This window comes from Protopterus annectens, chromosome 16.part0 (genome assembly GCF_019279795.1).
Source record: "Protopterus annectens isolate FY-2018-M chromosome 16.part0, PAN1.0, whole genome shotgun sequence".
In the NCBI taxonomy this organism is placed as follows: Eukaryota; Metazoa; Chordata; order Ceratodontiformes; family Protopteridae; genus Protopterus; species Protopterus annectens.
The window spans coordinates 294,458,760-294,479,787 of NC_056750.1; the positions used below are offsets into that span (position 1 = coordinate 294,458,760).

General features: G+C 41.6%; 1 protein-coding gene across 1 annotated transcript in view; it reads left to right on the forward strand.

The window, feature by feature from the left end:
- Nucleotides 1-21,028, forward strand: part of LOC122790588 (collagen alpha-1(XXVII) chain-like) — a 1,538,899-nt gene that overhangs the window by 363,383 nt on the left and 1,154,488 nt on the right. The window contains exon 14 of the mRNA XM_044058114.1: nucleotides 16,141-16,194. Within this exon, the coding sequence (XP_043914049.1) occupies nucleotides 16,141-16,194 (54 nt within the window). The remainder of the gene's footprint in view (nucleotides 1-16,140; nucleotides 16,195-21,028) is intronic.

The following is a 21,028-nucleotide window of genomic DNA, read 5'->3' on the forward strand; positions in this document are numbered from 1 at the left end:
AACTGACAGGTTCAGGGTAGAGAGGTCCTAAATGGGCCTTAAGTCCCCCGCTTTCTTTGGCACCAAAAAGAACCTGGAGTAGAAGCCTGATCCAGACTGATCTGGGGGGGGGGACGGTTTCGATGGCTCGTTTTCCTAGAAGCTTGGAAATTTCCTGTGCTGCTGCCTCCCTTTGCATGAGTGGTATGTCTGGGAGGTGTCTGGGAGATTTGGGGGAACCCACGAAGGGGATAGAGTACCCTCTGGATATGATTTAAAGCACCCAGCGAGCCGTTGTTTTGGACTCCTATGCCGCTAGGTGCAAGGACAATCATCCCCTGACTGCCTCCAGAGTAGAGCAGTTGGGCAACCTCTCAGGGTTGCTGCCCAGGTCTGTCCAAGAAAGGTTCATGAGACCCAAAGTTCCTCGGACCCCCTCTGCCTCTGGGCCGGTGTTCATTCTGTCCCCCTCTGCCTCTGGGGGAAGAAGAGCCCTGAGTGTCCTGGGAATACTGTGACTTCCGGAACCACATCTTCTTTTGCCCTCTCTGGTTCCAGGAAAAGGACCTTTGAGGGTTAAAGAAGCAGATATGAACGGCAGACAGTGTCTTCTCATCCTTCTTACTGTGGACTAATGTCTCCTTGACAGTCTTGCCAAAGAGTGTAGAGCCGTCATAAGGGGCATTGGCAAAGGATGCCTTGAAGGATTCGGAAAATTGACAGAACCTGAGCCAGGTGTTGCACCTCATGGACACGCCAGAACCAGCCATCCAAGCCACTCCTTCCATAGCATGGGAGAGGAGTGGCATGGATGTGTTAGATACTGCTTTTAAAGTGCCATCCTCTCGGAGAATGAAGCCTTGTCCTCCTGTGACATGGACTTGTGGCGTTGGAGTCAGGTGACATGGGCCAAGTAGTTCAGCACCCTAATCGAAAAGGTAGCTGAAGCATACACCCGCTTCACTAGGCGGTCCATCATCTGTGACTCTTGGTCAGGAGGGTGGACTGAGGAACTCTCCTGAGCAAGTTCCTTCTTAGTGGCTGCTGCTACCACCAAGGTGTCTACGGGGGAGCCTATATTCCAAGCTGGCCTGTCTATGGGGGGGCTTAGGATCTTGTCAGGTCTTTTTGGGATAGGTTCCATGGTGTCCGGTTCCTTCCATGCCCGCGAGATGACCAGATTCACCAAAGGAGCCAAGGGAGGGGACACCCAGGAAGTAGATGGGCCCGTGCCGAAAGCCTCCAGGAATACAGACTCATCAGAAGAATGGTTTGTGGGCTGACCAACCTCCCCAGTGGTGCAAGATCTCCATGATGTCTCCAAAGGAGACATCCTCAGGAGGTGACCTAGGGGAACCCTCTCCATCATCTAAGTCTGTGTCCTCAGTGAGGGACTTGGGGGAGTCCAAGTGCCTCCTCTTGCATGTATGCTTGCGAAGTACCTCTCCAATGGGGCTCTCCGGATGGAGCTCGCAAGCCACTTGTTCCTCAGGGGGAACAGTCTGGGGGCTCTTTGAGCATGGGCTGTCCCTCTGATAAAATGATGGGGACCATAGTCAGAACCAAGGGGGTCTGGGAGGAGTCTGAGGGGGCGGTCAGGGGTCTTGATCTGGCGGAGAAAACCCTTTCTACCACATCAAATGCTGAAGGAGAGCGAACCTCCTAAGAAACCACTAAGGAGGCTGGTCTCACCGGATTCTATGAGAGAATCGGAGCCGGGCCGGAGGTGGATGGAGATCCAAGGGAGGGAACCTGGCCCGACAAAGTCGGAGCCGATGAAAAAGGTTCCACTCCCTCAGATCTGACACCCAAGCTCTGGCTCTGAAGAGCAGCTTGGATCTGAGCTGGTCGGATCCAAAATGCTCCAGGCAGCTGTCTGTGTCGAGGAAGCAGGTACCATCGGCCCCGACCAACCCCCCTAACCAAAACCAATCTCGGATCAGAGTACTTTGAACCCGAAGGTCAGATTGGAGAAGGAGATATTGGTTGAAAAAAGGGAAGCGAGCTCCCCCCTCCAGAGGGAGGGGAGCTGGCAAGACCCCCATCTGGATCTGTGTACGGATAAATCGCGTCATCATTTTATCCAGATCCATGTCAGGCAAGGAACGGGTGGACCACGATGAGGCCACGGACTCCAACCTGGCAGGTCAGGGCACCGAGGTCCGAGAAGCTGGATGTGCCTCCTCCGGCTCTAGGGAGAACCTCGGGGATCGGAGACGAGAGAAGTCATGGATCCGTGGTATCATAGTCAGAGGACCAAGGTCCGGAGACCTCTTTCTCTTTTCCCTCGTCTTCGACTCTCTCTCCCTCTCTCTACCTCTTTTCTGCTCTGCTACCACAGACTTTGGTACAGAAGGTTGAGTCCCAGCCTGGGTGGGAGAAGAAGCCAGAGAAAAAGAGGAGGAAGAGGCAGCCACAGCAGCCGCTGTGACTGAAGCCGAAGACGAGGAAACAGAGTCTGAAGGAGGAAGAAGGCCTTTGAGGGCCAACTTGGCCTTCCTATCTTTAAGAGCGTGGGGGTTGAAGCCCACACATATGCTACTGTCCACACTCGGGTGGGTCACGCCCAAGCACAAAACACACAGAGTGTGGCCATCCGCTGGGGATAACTTATGGCCACACTCTGTGCAGCGCTTGAAAACAAGCTTTTCAGCCATACTATTTATTAGAAAGATAACCCTAATAAAAAACAGGCAGTTTCTTTCTAAGTAATACACACACACACACACACACACACACACATATACACACACACACACACACACACACACACACACACACACACACGCACCACACTCATATACAGAAAAACACTGGGGGGAGGAGAAGCTACAACATAGACCACAATACAAACTACTCTAACTAACTTAAAACACTAAAACTCGACGAACCAAGTGAGGGGAGGAGAAAGGGGACCTATACTAACACTAACTGACAGAAAATTGAAGAAAATTAGTTACTCATGAAAGTTTTACCCTCTGACTAGTTGGAGCTCAAGAGACACAATGCTGAAGCAATTTGCGGCAAATGAAATCTGGGGATGGAAGGTAGCGGAGGTGTGTTATGGGTAAGGGGAGGAGTTTGGAGCTCGGAGCTGATGCTAGTAAAAGTTTCCGGCTCGGATCCGATATGGATCCGTAACCCACAGGTTGAAGACCAAATGAAGTAAACTACTTCAGATCCTTCTATTATGTGCTCAACATGGATACTAAGATTCACATTCTTGGAATACATGTCTCAAACACACAAATATTTGGTTATGGTCTTTATGTTTTAGTACATTTTAATGAATATGGTAAGATATGGTTTATCTTTTCTTTAATTAGTGATAATATTATAAATTAACTGAGGGGAAAAATGAATAATATAATGGTGTACAGGCCAAGTATAGGTGCCAGTGTTTCACTGTGTAGGTAATGAACTTCAGAAAAGGAATGCATATGCTGCCAGTAGTTATTATGATGCATTCATCTTTAGGACGATGCCTTAAGAACTGCTGTTCTTTCTCTTTTTTAATCTGTATTCAGAGTCAGGTTGTATTTTGTATTTATTCATTTGTTTGTAAAGTAGAATAGGTTTGGCATCAGGTTTTGAAAGCATGCTTTGCATTTTCTAATGTTGCATGACATGAGACAATAGAGACAAGCAGATAATTTAAAAGCTGTTGTTACTGACAGAACTAATGTAACGGGGATAACATAACATGCAACTCTTTTTGTTTTGATTAATGTAAATCTATGAAGGAAATAAAGTACAGAAACAGGAACTTTCTCATCCTCATTGATACCATTTCAGTCATATTGCTTACTGAATACATTTATGTCTACTCCTAGGCTTGCACTGGCAAATTCCATGCCTTCATCTTTCCTAACAGCCTTCCTATTTTAACATTTTTTGTAGGATGGATTACATTTACCACCATGTTTTGTTTTAGTCAAAATGATTTAAGCTGCCATGATAGAAAGGTACCAAGCAGCTCAGTAAACTCTGCAGATGTTACTGCCACTACTGTTATTGTGGTTAAAGGGAGACAGAAAGAAAAGCATAGCTAGAAACATTTTAACGTGCTAATCAGTTTAGTGAAGATAAATTAAAATAATTATTAGAATAAGAAGGAGAAGGAGGAGTTTGGGATTTTGTCTTCCACAGTTTAAGTACTCTCTTCATGCTGCATACTAACTACATCTTGAATAGGAGGAAAATAAAGATGTGCAAAACAGCAAAGTCTATATATCTTGTTTGATCAAATCTATTCAGCATACTGAGGTATTATGTCAGTAGCACTTAATCTACAGATACTGTATGTATTTTTATTTCTCTGTCACTATTCAGGATTTTCATTATTTATACTCTTGGAGTTTGGTACCCTAATACTTAATAATGTTTCTCAACAGTAGGTGGTATCCTTCATTTGATAGCCGCAGCATACCTAAAACAGTCAGTTAAATGACTTCAATAGATTCAGTAGAGTGATCTTCTGCTGAGTTAAAAAAATATGGTTTCCAGCACTGGCTTGTGTGATTTTTTTGTCAGATGGTTATTCAGTACACTTGTAAATCACATTTGCATCCTACCTATTTCTTTCTTTCTTTTATCTGTAAGGTAAAAAAAAAACTTTTTAACACTGATGCTGACTCAGACAAATGTTTTCTGATATACTTACTGACAAACTTTAATTTTTTGCTCTTTGGTTCAGATATCCTGCAAGTTCTCACTGCCTTTGTGTTTATTCTAGTGTATGACTGTAAAGTTATATCACTACAGTATTGTTTTTTTTTTAATCTTAATGAAACCACATTTACTGTATCAAGTTAAAAGTTGCCTGCAGTTCATATTCTCAGAACTGTATCAGGACAATATGCTTTAAAGGAATCTGTAGCTAATTAAAATTTATTAATATGGCACCACTAGCACTACTGCATATGTGTATATTTGAAATCACGAACATGCAAAAACTGGGCAGAGCATACAGTCACATTTCTTTAAGTTACAGAAACTATTAATAAAGTTAGTAAATGTTGAGTCAAAAATACAAAAAAAAAACGTTTTTTTTTTTCCTGCACCTGTAATCTGGAGGATAACCATTCACTCCTCTCTTACTGACTATACTAAATCTGATGTTGCGATACCTCAAAGGAAACACAGAAGATAATCAGTTTGCCAATCATAAAGAGGCTGTTAAACATTTGAGAAAGAGATTCCAGGAAATTCTCCTCAAGAAAAAGGCTCAAGAGGTGAATTTCTTGAATCCAGTTTCAGAATGCATAATAAATTGAAATTATTGTTTGAGATTCAGTCCCTATTTTGTGTAGCACATGGGAAGTTTTATCAACCCCAATGTAACATCATTTAAAAAGGTGACAGTGCAAGGTATTTAGCAGCTTTAAAAGCTGCAACGCACCTGGTGCTGCACCACAAATTGTTGCTAGAAACAAACTGCACCTCTAATCAACCAACAACTTTAAAAAGCTGTTATATACTTTTCTCTGCCACACTTTTCTTTCTGTTATTATTTGTACGGCAGCACTGATTGTTCTACAGCTTTCTTTATGATGCATTTCTGTGATAGCCACGGTTTGTGGGGCAGCTTGGGACTCACTGAATACAGTAAAGTTCATATGTAAACACCTTGCTGTATCAGGCTTATTGTATTGAGGTATTTACATTTGATCCTCACTATATAAAGGTTATTTTTTTCTCAATTTTAGAATAAAATCAACATGCTGAGTCTACTACGAAGTAGTTTCTTATTAAGCAAAACCAGTTATCAACTTGTGTCTGAGGTGATGTGACCTCAAAACTATTGTAATTATTCATTGGGACTACACAGCCTTCCTGCAAAAGTACATTGGTTTGTCAGTTTGATAATTGCATATTTGTGTATTACTGCAGTGAGTTTGATATTGACATAAGACAGAAATGTGCTCTGTGACTGCAGTTTTTGCTTAATTTAAATTATTTAGCTTTATGTACTTACACAATTGGAATTCTTTTTTTTTTTTTTTTTTATATATAGTATTACAGATTTTCTGATGGCTAATGTAGTAGTTTACTAAATAGAAGTCTACATGTAAAGTAATAGTTTCTGTTTTTCAGTATTGTAATATTCTACAGTAGTATGCTTTAGTGGAATGTTAAGCTTAAAGTCTTCGGCATCACAAACAAAAGTCTTAGCAGTTCTGAGCTCAGCTTAAAAGGATGATATTGCTAAATGACTGCACTAAAGTGTCAGGACTCTAGCTGATATACTTCACAGTTTTTTATGATAGAAACTATGTCATAAAACTTTTTTATTTTACTTTTTGTAAAGAAAGCTTTTGGCTTATGAGGGAATTCATAGTAGATGTAAGGTAAAATTGTTATGTTCTTCTGTAGTATTTGTTTGCTTATTGCTAATTTATTTGAATAGAAACTTAGAAAAAAGATTAATGGAAATTGCAATGAAACCTTCCAGAACTCTTCACTTACTTTTGATTACTGTTGAAAACTACATTTATAGTACATATTACTATGATCCTATAGATTAAGTAAGTGAATAAATCTTATTAGCATATAAATGCTTAGAAAGTACCAAGTTTGTCTAAGTGCTTATCATGGACTAGCAAAGTTAAAGCTGGTGTGCATATAATATTGTCCATTGATATTTACTTTAATAATTTCAAAGCCACACTCCATACAAGTTATTGAAACAATCCATATTAAAGCTATATGACATGCAATGCAACTGCACTAATATGTGATGTCTGTGTACTGCAGCTAAAATAAATAAATAAAGGGAATAGCTTAAGAACAGGTAGCGGATCAGGATGGAGAGCGAACCTTGCTTCTATCTAGAAGCTCCATATTTTTACTATTAGTATGATATCCCTTCAAATCTTCAAAAAATATATTGCCTTTTGTCAATATTCATTAAAAGAACTTTATTTGGATTACTGCTTTCATCTTATAAGTTTTCTGGATCTGACAAAATATAGTTTGCGCAGAACATGCTTCCAGTGATATGAGCATTATTTTATAAATGTGAGGGTATAACTTGATTTTGTCAAAAAGATCAGGTTGCGGCCATGGGAAGTTAATGTGCAAACTCCTAGAACTCCATTGGAGAAAACATGTAATTACAAAATACTGATCTCAAACTATCAGCTCCAGAGCCAGATATGACCCTTGCGCATGGTAAGGTACAACTGTCACAATGCACTCCTGATTCTGACCCACAAGTGGACAGCTTATTCTTGGTAAGCATATTGGTTGCAGCAGCAGCAGCTCCACTTTGACTGATGATTACTGTGAATTTATCTTTCTGATATGATCGTGTGATCCTCTGTACTGAACCAGTGCCAGACTGGCTTTCTGGAGTGATGAAAAGAGCAGTCCAGTGACTGGCATTCTTGATGTTCACACCCTGCATTCGGGATGTAGAACTGAAATAGGAAGAGGGATGAGTGATCATTCTATGACTACATTAAAATAAACTTAACTAAATATTTTAAAGTTAAATAAAAAAAGGACGGCACATCAGAAAGCAGTCAAACATGGACACTGTCAAAATGATGAAAAAAGGTACTTCAGGATTAAGTTGACAACAGATGAAGTCACACATGCATAGTAAGAACTGTATTGTGAGCCTTGGTATAGTATTAATAATATAGGAAGTAAGCAATTTTCCTTAAAGTGCGTTGCTGTTGCTGCTGCTGCATGCAGTTGTCAGTGAGGTTATAACATTTAGATCTGATGCTATCAATTTTCATTCATTCCTCAACATATGGGTTTGAATCCAATCCTCAGATCCAACTTGGCCTCTGTTTCACAGCTCATGGATACTACAAGCTCTCGGGCTTCTCCCTTACCTACAATGCTGCAGTCCCACTCATTCCCTAGATCTCATTTGCCACGATTATGAACCACAAGTGGTCTCTACAGCTCTCAGGTGTGTTTTGTGAAAAAATGATAAGTTGTTCAAGTTGTTTTTTTCTGACTTATAGCTTTCCAGCTTTTATTTGTTATCCTCCATTTTACCTATTTATTCCATTGTGCTTACCACTGTGGTTCTTAATTGCCATCACTGGTAATTCTTCTACTTTTCTTCTTACCGCTTGTCGGTATTTCTAGTTTGGTGTTTCTTTCTTTATACGAGTAATTTTTAATTACCATAGTTGGTAATTTTTCCTGTCTTACAGCTAGTTGGTATTTTCTAAATACCATTGTTGGTACCTGTATTGTCTTTTTCCCCTAGTCCCATTAAAAAAAATGAAAAATTAGTAGTAGTGGTTCTTGTAGTATATTCTGGTTAGTTTTGTCTTTCTGGTGTTGTACTGTGGTTATCACTGTACTTTGGTATTATCATAGCAGATAAACCTTCAGGTTTTAAAAAAGGAAGCAAATGCAGGCATAACATCCTGTTGTCTGATTCCCATAATCTCTGTGTGTATTGCTTGGGACCAGAGCATTTGTAAGCTTCATGCTCCATTTGTAAAGCTTTTAACCCAAGAGCTCTTGTTGACAGAAAAAACTAATTAATTCTCAAAGGCCTTCTTCCTTTGGCTTTTGAGAAGTCACTGACTGTAGGCCAAACCTCTAAACATGAAAAGAAGGACGCAAAAAAGAGGCCTTTGGAGCATCCTAGCTCTTCTCAATCTTCTTCGACTCCAACCTTGGAACCTCAGAAGAAACCTCAGAAAACCTTGGATCCGACACAAAAACCTTCAGATCCGATGACTTCAGACACCAGATCCATGTCTTTGGATCTGACCCATTCAGAGTCTAGTCATTTACCAAGAACAAGGTATGCATCTTCCCTGAAACCAATTTCCTCTCGGCTCCCAGTGTCCTTCCTAGAAAGACACAGATCTCCGTCCATTGCCTCTTCCCATTCCTCCAGAAGTCTCACTGAACCAGATTTGAATAGAATGATGAGGAAGTTTCTTTTGACACAAATTCAAATGAGGGTTCTCCTGGTTCCTATCCCAACAAGTCCTGAGACCACTGCTTGTACAACCACACCAATTCTGGCTCCTTCTCTGATCCGATCTTTGGTTTTGGAGCCCTGGGATCCGAGACTGGTGGAGGCATCTGTTTCGGATCTGATGATGCCTCTATCTTCAGATCCGGTGTCTTCTTTGTGCATGCCAGCTCTGAGCATTTCAGAGCCAGATGGCTGTCAGACCCGAAACTTCATTGTCAGATCCGAGTGGTTAGAATCAACTCCAAAGTTGTCTGAGCCATCTCTGCCCCTCAGAGCCTCGGCATTCAACAGCTAGGTTCTGACTCCTGACTCGGGTGTGGTGTCTTTGGGTCGGAGGGAGCCATTGGTCCAGAAGCGTGCATTCACTGAGCTGACGGTTTCCTTCTCTCTGGGGCATTCTGCCTTCAAGGTGGTAGAGAGAGTGTTCTTCCAGAGATCAGGTGCCCCCCCCCCCCAGATCTTCCCTCTGGTTCTCATATGTCTTTGTGTTGTGAGCCTCAGCATTCTACTCCACAGGGGTAGCCAGCCCAATGTCTCCAGGTGACCCCACAGGGCATAATTATCTCTTCCAATACTTCTCTGGAAAGTCCCACTGAAGAAGTCCGTAGGAAGAGGAAGTGCAAGAGAAGGCACTTGAACTCCCCTCAGGAGTCAGTCACAGAAGATACTGATTTTGATGAAGGGGAAGGGTCCCCAGGATCACCACCTGATAATGTCTCATTTGGAGACATTTTAGAGATCTGGAAACAGAGGGGTGGATGGTCTACCGACAACCCGTTTCATGAGTAACTCGTATTCTTGCTGGCATTTGGTACTGGCCCATCTGCTTCCTGGATGACTGCACCTGATGATGAGCTCATTGATTTGATTTCTCGGTGGGCGTGGTAGGAACTAGATTCTGTAGAGCTGATCCCCAAGAGACCAGATAGGATCCTAGCACCATCTAAGGGAAGGGAATTTTGGAACAAAGGAGTACTAGTGGATTCTGTGGTCATGGTACCAATGACCAAGAAAGAAGTCACAGAAAGGAACAGAGTTCTTCTGTTCATCCGCCTAACAGGGAGTCTAGAGCACTGGACAGGTTTAGGAAGTGTGTGTATGCATCAGCGACCTTTGTTCTCAGGTCCCTGAATTACTTGGCACACTTTACCAGATTACAGGGGAATTTGATCAAGGAGCTCTCAAAATCCCTCTCAGGGACTAGTACTGCTGAGGCAGAGTCTTCTATTGCTTCACAGTTAGCAACCCTTCAGTCTATTTCAAACTCATCTAATAAGGCTTATATCACATGCAACTGAAGAAGCCTCATGAGTGGTGGGTTCAGGCATTTCCATCAAGAGCATGCCTGGATGTGTCTCTGTGACTTTGCAGAGCCCTTCAAGTTATCCTTCGTCAATGCTCCCTTTGACAGAAGTTTGTGATTCAGCCTTAAAGTGAAAGAGACACACTCTAGGTGCGAGAAAGATGGTAAAACCCTGAATGCTGTGGGAGTATGTTTTTTGACCCCTCAAAGAACCTTTTTCAGGAATTAAAGAGTTGGTTGAAAGATGTGGTTCAGGAAATCCCAGGGTCCATTCCATGATCCACGTGGAGAGAGTTCCTCCAAGGAAAGAGGGGGGAACTCAAATGAAAGATGCCACCCATGTGGCAGAGGAGGCCCACAAAACCAGGAGTCCAGAGATTCCTTCTCTGCAAGACACTGTCAGCACTCCTGAATTGCCCAGCTCTAGAGGCAGTCAGGGGTTGCTTATCTCTGCACCAGAGAACCTGGCTAGACATAAAATATACTTAGGTGCAGAGGATTATTTTCAAAGGCTATATAATTCCATTTTGCCTGCCTCCATCATTACAGAACAAAATTCCCGACATTCCACCCAATCAGAGAAAAACAGCAGCTTTGGAAATTCAAAAGCTTTTAGAAAAAGGGTCATACAAGAGGTCAACCCAGACCAGAAGAGATCTGGAATTTACCCAAGATTCTTTTTAGTGACAAAGAAAACAGGGGACTGGAGACCAATTTTGGATCTCAGCAATCTGAACAAATCATTTCAGCATACCAAGTGCTGGATAGTCATGGTTCAGTTCATATTGCCTTTCATGCACAAGGATGACATGATTTGCTCAGTAGATTTCCAGGATGCATACTATCACATAAAAATCAATAGAGATCCAGGAGATATCTATGCTTCCAGCTGGGAGCTAGTTAAGTTATTATAAATTCAGAGCATTTACCTTTGGTCTCACCACAGCCCCCAGGGTGTTCACCAAATGCATGGCAGTAGTAGCATCTCACTTAAGACTACAAGGATTCTGATTGTTTCTGTATCTAGACAACTGGCTTCTAACCACCTGGACCAAGCATCTGCTGAAAGCAGCTCAAAACTATGTGCTCTAGATTTGGTCCAACATAGGCGTTACAATCAGCCACACCAAATCTCAGCATCAGCCATCTCAAACATTAGAATTCATAGAGGCCATTTCCAACACAACATTAATGAGAGTGCCTCTCCCACTTGTATTCAAGTCAGAAGAATACTCAGGCAATCAGTATTGCCAGCTTGAAAGGTATTAAAGACCCTGGGATCAATGCCTGCAGCAACTGTACTACTTCCACTAGCAAGATGCCATATAAGAATCCTTCAGTGGATGTTAGCAACCAAATGGTCCATTTTACACCAACTTATGTCCACCAAAATCAACATAACCCAGGTCAGCAAAAAGTACCTTTGTTGGTGGATTCACTCAGATCAAATTTTACAAGGTCGTCCATTCATCTTTCCTCAGCCCAAGGCCATAGTGACCACGGACGCTTCCCAGATCAGGTGCAGTGATGGCATTTCTTGGGGAAGACTGTTCAAGGCAAGTGGTTCCCCCGAAGAGGCCAACTTGCATATCAGTATATTGGAAATGAGAGCAGTACACCTAACATTGCAAGCATTCCAAAACTCTCTCCCTTCCCGAACTGTTGAAATTCAAATGGGCAATATGTCTGTAGTTTGGTACATCAACAAGCAAGGAGGAACCAGATCTTACCCATTGTGTTGAGAAGCTATGAAAGTGTGGCAATGGATGATCTTTTCAAATCAATTTCTGATAGCAAAGCATATACCAAGGAAATCCAACATGACAGCAGACAAGTTGAGAAGGTCCATCTTATTACCTCACGAGTGGTCTCTCAACACAGAAGTGGCAGAAATTATATTCCTCCAATGGGGCCAGCCATGCTGTGATCTATTTGCATCTTCCCTGAACAGGAAATGCAGCAGTTTCTTTGCCCTAATCCCTCCACTGGGGGAGTCATAGAGAGATGCTGTCCTTCATGGTTGGCCCCCAAGTCTCCTCTATGCTTAACTCCCAACCCCTTTAATCCCCAAATTCCTACAGAAAGCTTCTCGATTGAAGAGCAAAGTCATCCACATTGCCCGTTATTGGCCTTGACAGATTTGGTTTCCCTTCCTTTGCCTCATCTAATTTACCCACCTTGGAGTCTGGATCTAACTCCAGGCCTGCTGTCTCACCCAATAGACATGACACACCCAGCCATCTTGGGCCTAAAGCTGACTGCATGGTTTCTCCAATTCTGTTGTTTGCCAGACAACCAAAGATCTCTTCTCCAATGTGCCACATTCTTTTAGCTTCCTACAAACCTTCCACTAGGAAGAATTACAAGAGCAAATAAAAAAGGTTTGTCCTTTGGGCATAACAACAAGACATGAGCCCTTTTTCAGCACCAGTATATATGATGCTTAAATTCCTGGCTTCTATCTTTAATGAAGAGGATAGACCCTCTACAGTCAAGGTTCAATTGGCTGCCATTTCCACTTTTCATACTGGAGTTGATAATTTTACTTAGGCTTCTTCACATCTTTGTAAGGCCTTTATAAAAGGAGCCTTCATACTCAAAGCCACCTTTCAAGAATCTTACTCCACCTTTGGATCTGAATTTAATGTTATAAGCCCTAACCTGGAGTCCATTTGAACCATCTGCAAAATGTGAATTGTGATATCTGACTTGAAAAGTTATATTTCTCATAGCCATAACATTGGCAAGAAGAGTTTCCGAACTTCAAGCTTTATCTTCTAGGCTCCCTGTTTAGTTTTTCATAAAGACAGAGTGTCCTTAAGTACCAGACCTTCCCTCCTTCCTAAGGTGGTGTCAGGAACTCACATTAATCAAACTGTCAACCTTCCCGTATCCTTTCCAAAATTTTCAAAGAAAGGTGACTACATTTTGCACTTATTAGCTGTTCACAGGCAATTGTTTTTATCTTCACACTTCGGAAAAGTTTAGAAAGTCAGATCAACAATTTGTATCCTTTTAGAAACTAGATTGGGTCAGGCAGTTTTGAAAGTAATTTTATCAAATTGGGTGACAGATTGCATCTCTTTTGTTTCTAAAAAGTTTGGTCTGGCTTTGCCAAAACCTTTGAGCCCATTCATCCAGGTCCATGGCAACTTTATCAGCATTTTTATCCGGGACTTCCATGAATATTATTTGTGTGGCTGCGACTTGGGCAAATCCTTGTACTGTTATTGCCCATTACAAATTGGATCTGGTCTTGAGGGGGACAAGCAGCCTTTGGCTCCACAATATTCAGGAATATGCTTTCTTAGAGTCCACCAAGGATTCAGGTAACTGGGGACTCTGTCTCATATGTTGAGGACTGAATAAAAACTGACAACATCAGATAAAGAAGTTATGTACTCACCATAATGGTTCATCTGTGTTGTCCATTTTCATTCTTCCTCAACTCTCCTCCTTTCAGCCCCCTAGCATTTTTTCTCTGGAAAAATGGGAGAACATTAGAGGAACAAAGTTCCTTCTATTTGCGCTCCAGATAGTGACTTTCTATCTTAAAGCTATAAATTTATTCCATCATACAATAAGAAGCTGCAAACAAGATCTGGGGAATGAGGGGACTGCTGCATTGTAGGTAAGGTATGAGTCAAAAGCTTGTAGTATCCATGAGCTGTGAAACAGCAGATGAGTCGGATCGGATTTGAACCCATATGTTGAGGAAGAATGAAAATGGGCAACACAGATGGAACATTATGGTGAGTACATAGCTTCTTTTTTCTGTTTCTTATTTTACTGTGTTAGACATAAGATGGACAAGACAACAGGCTTCAAGAAGTGTACCCCCTTGTGGCCACATGATCCTGCCCCAGGATACCCATGAATTATGTGTGGTATGCCTGGAGATGGAGCAATTAAATGCTTCCTGTGATATTTTTAAGGCCTTCAAGTCCTTCTCTTTACATGAATTTTAAGTAAACTAATACTGAAAAGCATTTTGCCTTTTTCACAAGACAAAGGAAATAGTAAGGAGGACAGCCCTCATCATCAATCCCAAGGACAGAGCAAATGTGGATGTCTCAAACCTTCCCTCCATCAGGGATTCCATGACTCTTAAGGAGCTTCAGATAATTCTTCTCTGGAGCCACTCCAAACGCATGTGGGCAAGAGAAGACACGTGTATTCCCTTTGGACTCCCTAACAGCTAATAACAGCCCCAGTGAAGGAGAAAGTTTGGTGAGATCTTAGGGTTAATAAGACAGTGGAGGTTCTCTCTGAGGCATTCATATATTCCTCTCTACCTCTCTCTGATTACATGATGGACCTCCTAGTGGGAAGCATGACAGGAACCAGATGTAGCTGAAAGTATATCCAGAAAGCCTGCCAAAATATTGTGACCAGCTAAGGACAGACCTCACTTGGAGCAAAGGCCATCTGGTGGACTGCATTATTATGCTGGCAACCACCAAACTAAAACTTTCTGATGAGAATTCAGTGGTTAATCCTCCTAGCAAGAATTCCAGGATGATGGGCTGCATAGGGAAGTGGGTTTATGATTTGGGCATCTTTGCTCTCAGAGGACTAAACTACCTTATACACTTGACTAGTTTCCAAACAGATTTAGCAGAGCAGATGCTAACTTCCTTAAGAAACCCTGCTACATCAGATACTCATAAGCAAATCAAGTCATGATTGGCTACTGTGTTGACCATCTCTAACCTCTCCATGCAGTTGCTACATAATGATTTTGATGGATCAGCTATGCTGTGCTATGATAGGTCCTTTTTTTACCTAAAGTTAAAGAGAAACTTTGAAAATATGTACAGGAAGGGAGAATGCTGTTTGCCTTAGGAGTGTAGTTTAAAACCCATCAAAGGTCCTTTTCTAGGACCTAGAAGTGTGCCAAAGCCCTCCGGTTTAGAATTTCATAGCGCTTTCCCTTTGACTTCTTTTCAGACAGGAAAATCATGGCAGAGGGGGGCCCTTCAACAAGTGCCATGCCAGAGGCAAAGGAATTCTGGAAAAAAAATGGGAATTCTGGGAGTCTTACTCCAGGAAGCAACCTCATTGTCCCTAAAGGGATTGCCTGACTGCTCACTGAAGGAGTCGGCTGTCTTTAAAACTGTTCCAAAATATTTTAGCAGGTTAGACAGACAGACCTAGCTTTATGTGAACAGTATTGTGTTTATTTCATAAGTCGCTTGCTGAGGAGAGAAATATGAACCTAACAGTAAGGTACATCAGAATTTATACTATTATCTGATCCTAATTTCTAAGTACCATTATCTCACAGTAAATGCAGAGGGTCATGAGAAAGAATAGAAACCTGATTTTTCTTTGAAAATGTTTGCATATTAATAAATCTTTCATCCCACTACCACTGAGCAAAAGTAATTAAAAGTATGAGCAGACATGGGCTTATAACAAATGATCTATCTATGCCACAGTGTAACCATTACAAATATTCATGAGTACTAAAATCTGAGAAACTACACTGTTCTTTGTTGTTGAAATCACCAAGTTGTATCTTGCAGTATAGTAACAACAGATGCATTTAAGTAACAGGAGATTTCATACTCAACCACAGCTTATACCTCACTTGCACAGTCCTCATTGTGCTCTAGAATCTGCATGTTGAGTGTCTACATTCACTCTTTTTAAGGTAAGTAGCAGCTGCTAAAATCACGGTATATATAAGTTTGATTAACCCAGCGAATTAAAAGTCATGAAGAAATGTGATTGATCTCTTAATTCCAAATTATCCAGAAAGTTATCTGTAGTCATTTGTCCATTTCATCCCTTTCTGTTTTTAAAGGCAGCTGACATTCATGAAACTACTTTTTAAAGTAGAAGTTTGAGCCAGTCCAAAGTGTACTAAACATGTTTTTTTTTTCTTTTACAGGGCTATGTGGGACCTCCAGGCATTGTTGGAGAAACAGGACTAATAGGACCAAGGGTAGGTTCAGTGGTTCATCCTTTATTTAATTTTAATTGGGTGCATAACATTTTTGAGAGCTTTCTAGTTTCTGAATATTTTAGTATTGCACTTAAAAAATATATTAGCATCTGTGTATTGTACAGACACACACACACACACACACACACACACACACACACACACACACACACACACACACATACACACACTTACTGTGATGGGAAACAACTCACACGTACCTTTTATAAACCACTGAATATCCCATTACAAACACTATAAAATTGCAAATTATTGTTATGTTAATTATTTGCAGGTGTTATACTGTTACATTCAAATTTCTTGTTTCCTCAGTCTAATTAAAACTAGACTAGGAGACAGCACTCTGATTTTCAGCTTGGGCCTTGCTAAGTGACTTTTAGTAGTCACAGGGGACAACATACGCACACATTAATTTTCTCTGAATGTTCAGCTCCTAAGTGGCTGAATTGTTATTAGTAATCACAACCATTCAATGACACAAGTACCTTAACCACCATACTGCACAAGAGTATCACAATGTTTGTTTTTTTTTTCCATAGGTTCATAGGTGTTTACTAGACTAACGACCACAAGGGCCTTTTTAAGCCTAGCCATGCATCCCAAATCTCTGACAGGCTCTGATAGCCTTGATAAGTGTAAGCAGGGGATTGGGAGATGAAACATTTACAAGCTAGCGCCTGGGAAATGAACCATTTACAGGTTGCCTGTGTCCAAAGACATAGGTGCCAAACCAGGGATGAATTTCCTGTTCCTCATCCAATTGTCCAGGTTGCACTTGAATTAGGTTAGGAAGGAAACGTGCTTCACATGGATAGGGAGCCTGTTGCAGAGATGGATCAATCTCTGAGATACATACCTGTCTCTCCAGCAGATCATGTTTATATCACAGGTAAGGTTTAAGTCTTTAGAATGGGTAATTCTGGTGCTTTGTTTTGTGGATATGCAGGAAGTCCATCAGATTGGGGTCTGACGATGCCCTGTATGTCAAGCATAGGTCTCCCCTCAAAAGCCCGTAGCAGACAGAATACAGGGATAGAGCCTTGAGGTGGTCTGCATAGGACATTTTACTTAAGCCCTGTATTCTTTTAATGAGAAACCTCTGTGCAAGTTCCAACTGTTGGATATACTGGGTTAGGTATGTACCAAAGGGGGCATTATACTCAATGATATGTCTGATAAATGCTGAATACAATGACCAAAGACTTCCTTGGACTTAGATGCCATACCTTTGTTTTAAGTTGCGCAGCACAGAAGGATTTCCTCATTGCTGTAGATACGTGATGGTCAAAGGCTAGATTACTATGTCTGTCCCTAAGTCCCTGACTACTGGGTCAACTCTAAGGGGTGTGTTGCTAATATGATAGTTAGTAGGGGTGGATGGCTTCCCGAAGGATACTGTTTTTCAATTCTTGGCATTTAGTTTTAGTCCATGGCTCTGACACCAGTTGTTTGTGTCAGCCCCTGCTGGAGAACATTTGTGTCAGTGTGGGATTCAATGACAGCTCCTAATTTACAATCATCTGCAAATTTAGTCAGCCAGAGACCACTGACATTGGGCGTGACTTCAGAGAAGTAAATGCCAAAACGAAGTGGTCCAAGGACTGATCCCTGAGGGACTTCACTTGTGACTGGCCTCTTTGTAGAGGGGGACTTCCCAATTCTAACTTCTTGGGTCCTGTGAGCCAGTTGGCTGTCCACTGGGTGACATATGAGTTTTTACCTAACCTCATGAGTTTGTCAACAATGCCCAAGTGGGGTATTGGGTCAGATGCCTTAGCCAGGTCAAGGTAGGCAGTGTGACCATTTTACCCTCATTCATTGTTTTGGTGACCTTCTCAAAGAAGTCAGCCAGGTTGAGTAAGCATGATCTGCCCTTGAAGAAACCAGACTGGGTTTTGTCCAGTGTCTGAGGTTTACTATATCGCTATTGATCATTTCCGTGATAATTCTTTCCATGCCTTTACATATAAGACTAGTGAGACTTATGGGTCTGTAGTTTCTAGTGTCTGTAGATGGCCCACCTTTTTTGTACAGAGGGTTGATAGTTGCTGTTCTCCATTCATGCAGCACGAAGACTGTTTGAAGGCTATAGTTAAATAGCAATTCCAGAAGCCCTGATAGGTCATGTTTCATGCTATTTAGAAGGCATCCTGGGATATTGTCTGGGCCCATTGATACAGTGTTATTGACCTTAGAGAGAGCATTAAGGACCTGTTCCCTAGTGATAGCAGTGGAGAGTTATATTTGATGGTATTTCCTGAGGGAAGATTGAGGGGGAGAGAGGAGTAAAGTTAGAGCTGAATTTATCAGCCAGTAGATTTGCTATGCCTTCTGTTTCAATGTAGATTGCTCCATTTACAATGAGCTCTGCACACAATTGTGTATTGCCTCTGAGTCTGCGGACATAGCTAAAGAATGCCTTGTGGATGTCCTTGGCCTGGGAGGCCAAATTCATCTCAAATTTGGCTTTGGTAGATGTTATTTGTCCTCTGAGATGTTCATTCAGTTTGATGAGAGTATTTCTAACCTGCTGGGTGCTGCACCTCCTACTTTTTGCCGTGATTTTCTTCCTTCTGTTATACAGCCTATTGATTTTGTGATTCCATCAGTGTGGCTTGTTTTTTGAATTAGTTCTGCACTTCTTCCTGGTGAGTACAGCTGCCTCTGTGCAGCTATTAACATGCTTGTATAGGGTTTTTGTGAACAGTTCTGCATTGGCAGCAGTGGTCTCAGGGTTTATGGGGGCTTGACATTTTGCCAGGTTATCACTTAATAACAGGAGGTTAGCCTTAGAGTAGTTACTAAATATTCCAGGTTTAGCAGGGGGTCTAGGTTTTATTTTTACTTAAAAGGAGACCATTTTGTGGTCTAACCTTACCAGGGAAGATATTACAGTAGGGGTGTGTTCAGCACTCTCCCATATTAATGAGGACCAGATCCAGTATAGCTTCACCTCTTGTTGGTGTAATGACTCTAGTTCAGGTTGTTTGTGTTTACGAAATACAGGAATCTCTGTGCTGTATGTTTAGTGCCGTATAGGATTCCCAGTTAATAGTGGGGTAATTAAAGTCACCCATGAATGTGGTATGGGTTTCCTGGGTCATAGAGGGGGACCTATAGCTGGCAAGGAAGTGATACTGGATTTTGCCTATGGTGATTTGAACATGGAGCAGCTCAAGTGCATTGTTCTGTTTAACCAGCCTTGTTGTATATTTATTTTTTATGTAAATAGAGACACCTTCACCTTTAGTCCCTGTCTGTGTAGTAGCTGGTCTAGATGTATGGAAGGCATTATAATCTTGCACTGTTGGTGTGCTCTCCATGGCTTTAAACCATGCCTCAATGACCATACAGACCTCAGCATTCTCTAAGGTGAAGAGAGCTTCTAGAGAGTGGAGTTTTTTTTGTTTAGACTCCTGGCATTGAGCAGTAATACCTTTAGATTTTCTTGGTTTTGATTTGCAATGTCGGAAGTACTTTCAATTTGGCATTGCCTAAAAAGGCACTATGGGGGAAGACGATGTTTTAGCTAATATTCGAAAGCCTAGAGGGGAGTGGTACACACCATCCCTGGCAAAGCAGCATGGTCTGTTGACCATTTCCTTCCAAGCTGACAAATATTGCACTCCCTTAGAATGACACCAGAAACAAAGCCAATTAAAGACAATCATCGTTTGTTTGTATTTAGGCATTATCCTTGGAGAAGGTAAAATGCTGCTCAGTGTTAGGCTCTTATCAGAGGCACATGTTCTGAGAGCTCTATGATGTATCTCTTCATATAATCTAGGGAGGTACGTATCAGGTCATTTACTCCCACATGGACTACTGGTACTTGTGGTCCAGTGACCTTAGTGCATACGTAATGTGGTGGATCCTAGCTCTGATGAGCAACTGACCATGACTTTCTCCTTACTCAGCCTGGTAAGAGGGACATCAATGTGTCTCACAATGGAGTCTCCAATGACCAGAATGTTGTATTGTGTGGTGGCTTGCCTTATGGGCTTAGAGGTAGAGGCTCCATGAGATGTGGCTCTATGTGTTGATGTGGGTGTTGTTTTGAAAGACTGCATTTGGGGCTGTTGAAGGTATTTGTTATTGTGTACTTCATCTAGGAGGTCTTTGTGGTTTAGGAAGGTTACATTTAAGTGCCTCAGCATGAGTGGTTCTATATGTCTGCTTTGAATTGTGTGTGTGTTTAGGAAAGTTACATTTAAGTGCCCCAAGATGACTACTGAGGTGCAGAATGTGGGCTCTCCAATAACTGGTGGTCTTATAATAGATGTTTAAAGGTAACATGAAAACGTGGGTTAATATATATATAATCACTGCAGTGTGCACTAAGCAGTTAGATATGAAAAGGAGGTTAACTAAAGTTTCTGCTGTCTAAATGTAAAGCCACTAATTTTAAAAGAGCAAGATAGACTGAAAGGGGGGGGGGGCAATTTTGTCTTCTGGCTCTATGGAATACAATAAATTTAAATAGTTGGAGTGATTTGACAAAATGATAATATTATGGTTACTCACAACAGTCAGTGAAAGGGGGAAGGGATACCTCTCAATTGTACAGATTTATGCAGTATGTGCAGATTTTCCCTCATATTTTTGGGCTGTTTCTCATAAAATTGCAGTTTTCTGGCAAATAATTCATAGTTGAAGTTGGAAAATAATGGCAGACATATGAGTTTCAGTCTTAATACCCTTCAGAAAATCCATGTTAATACAAAACCTGTTATTCTATCAACTTGCTAGGTTTGTAAGAGCAGTATTTAAAAAGTGTCCCTATTTCTGGGCCCTTGTTCCCCCATTATTTATG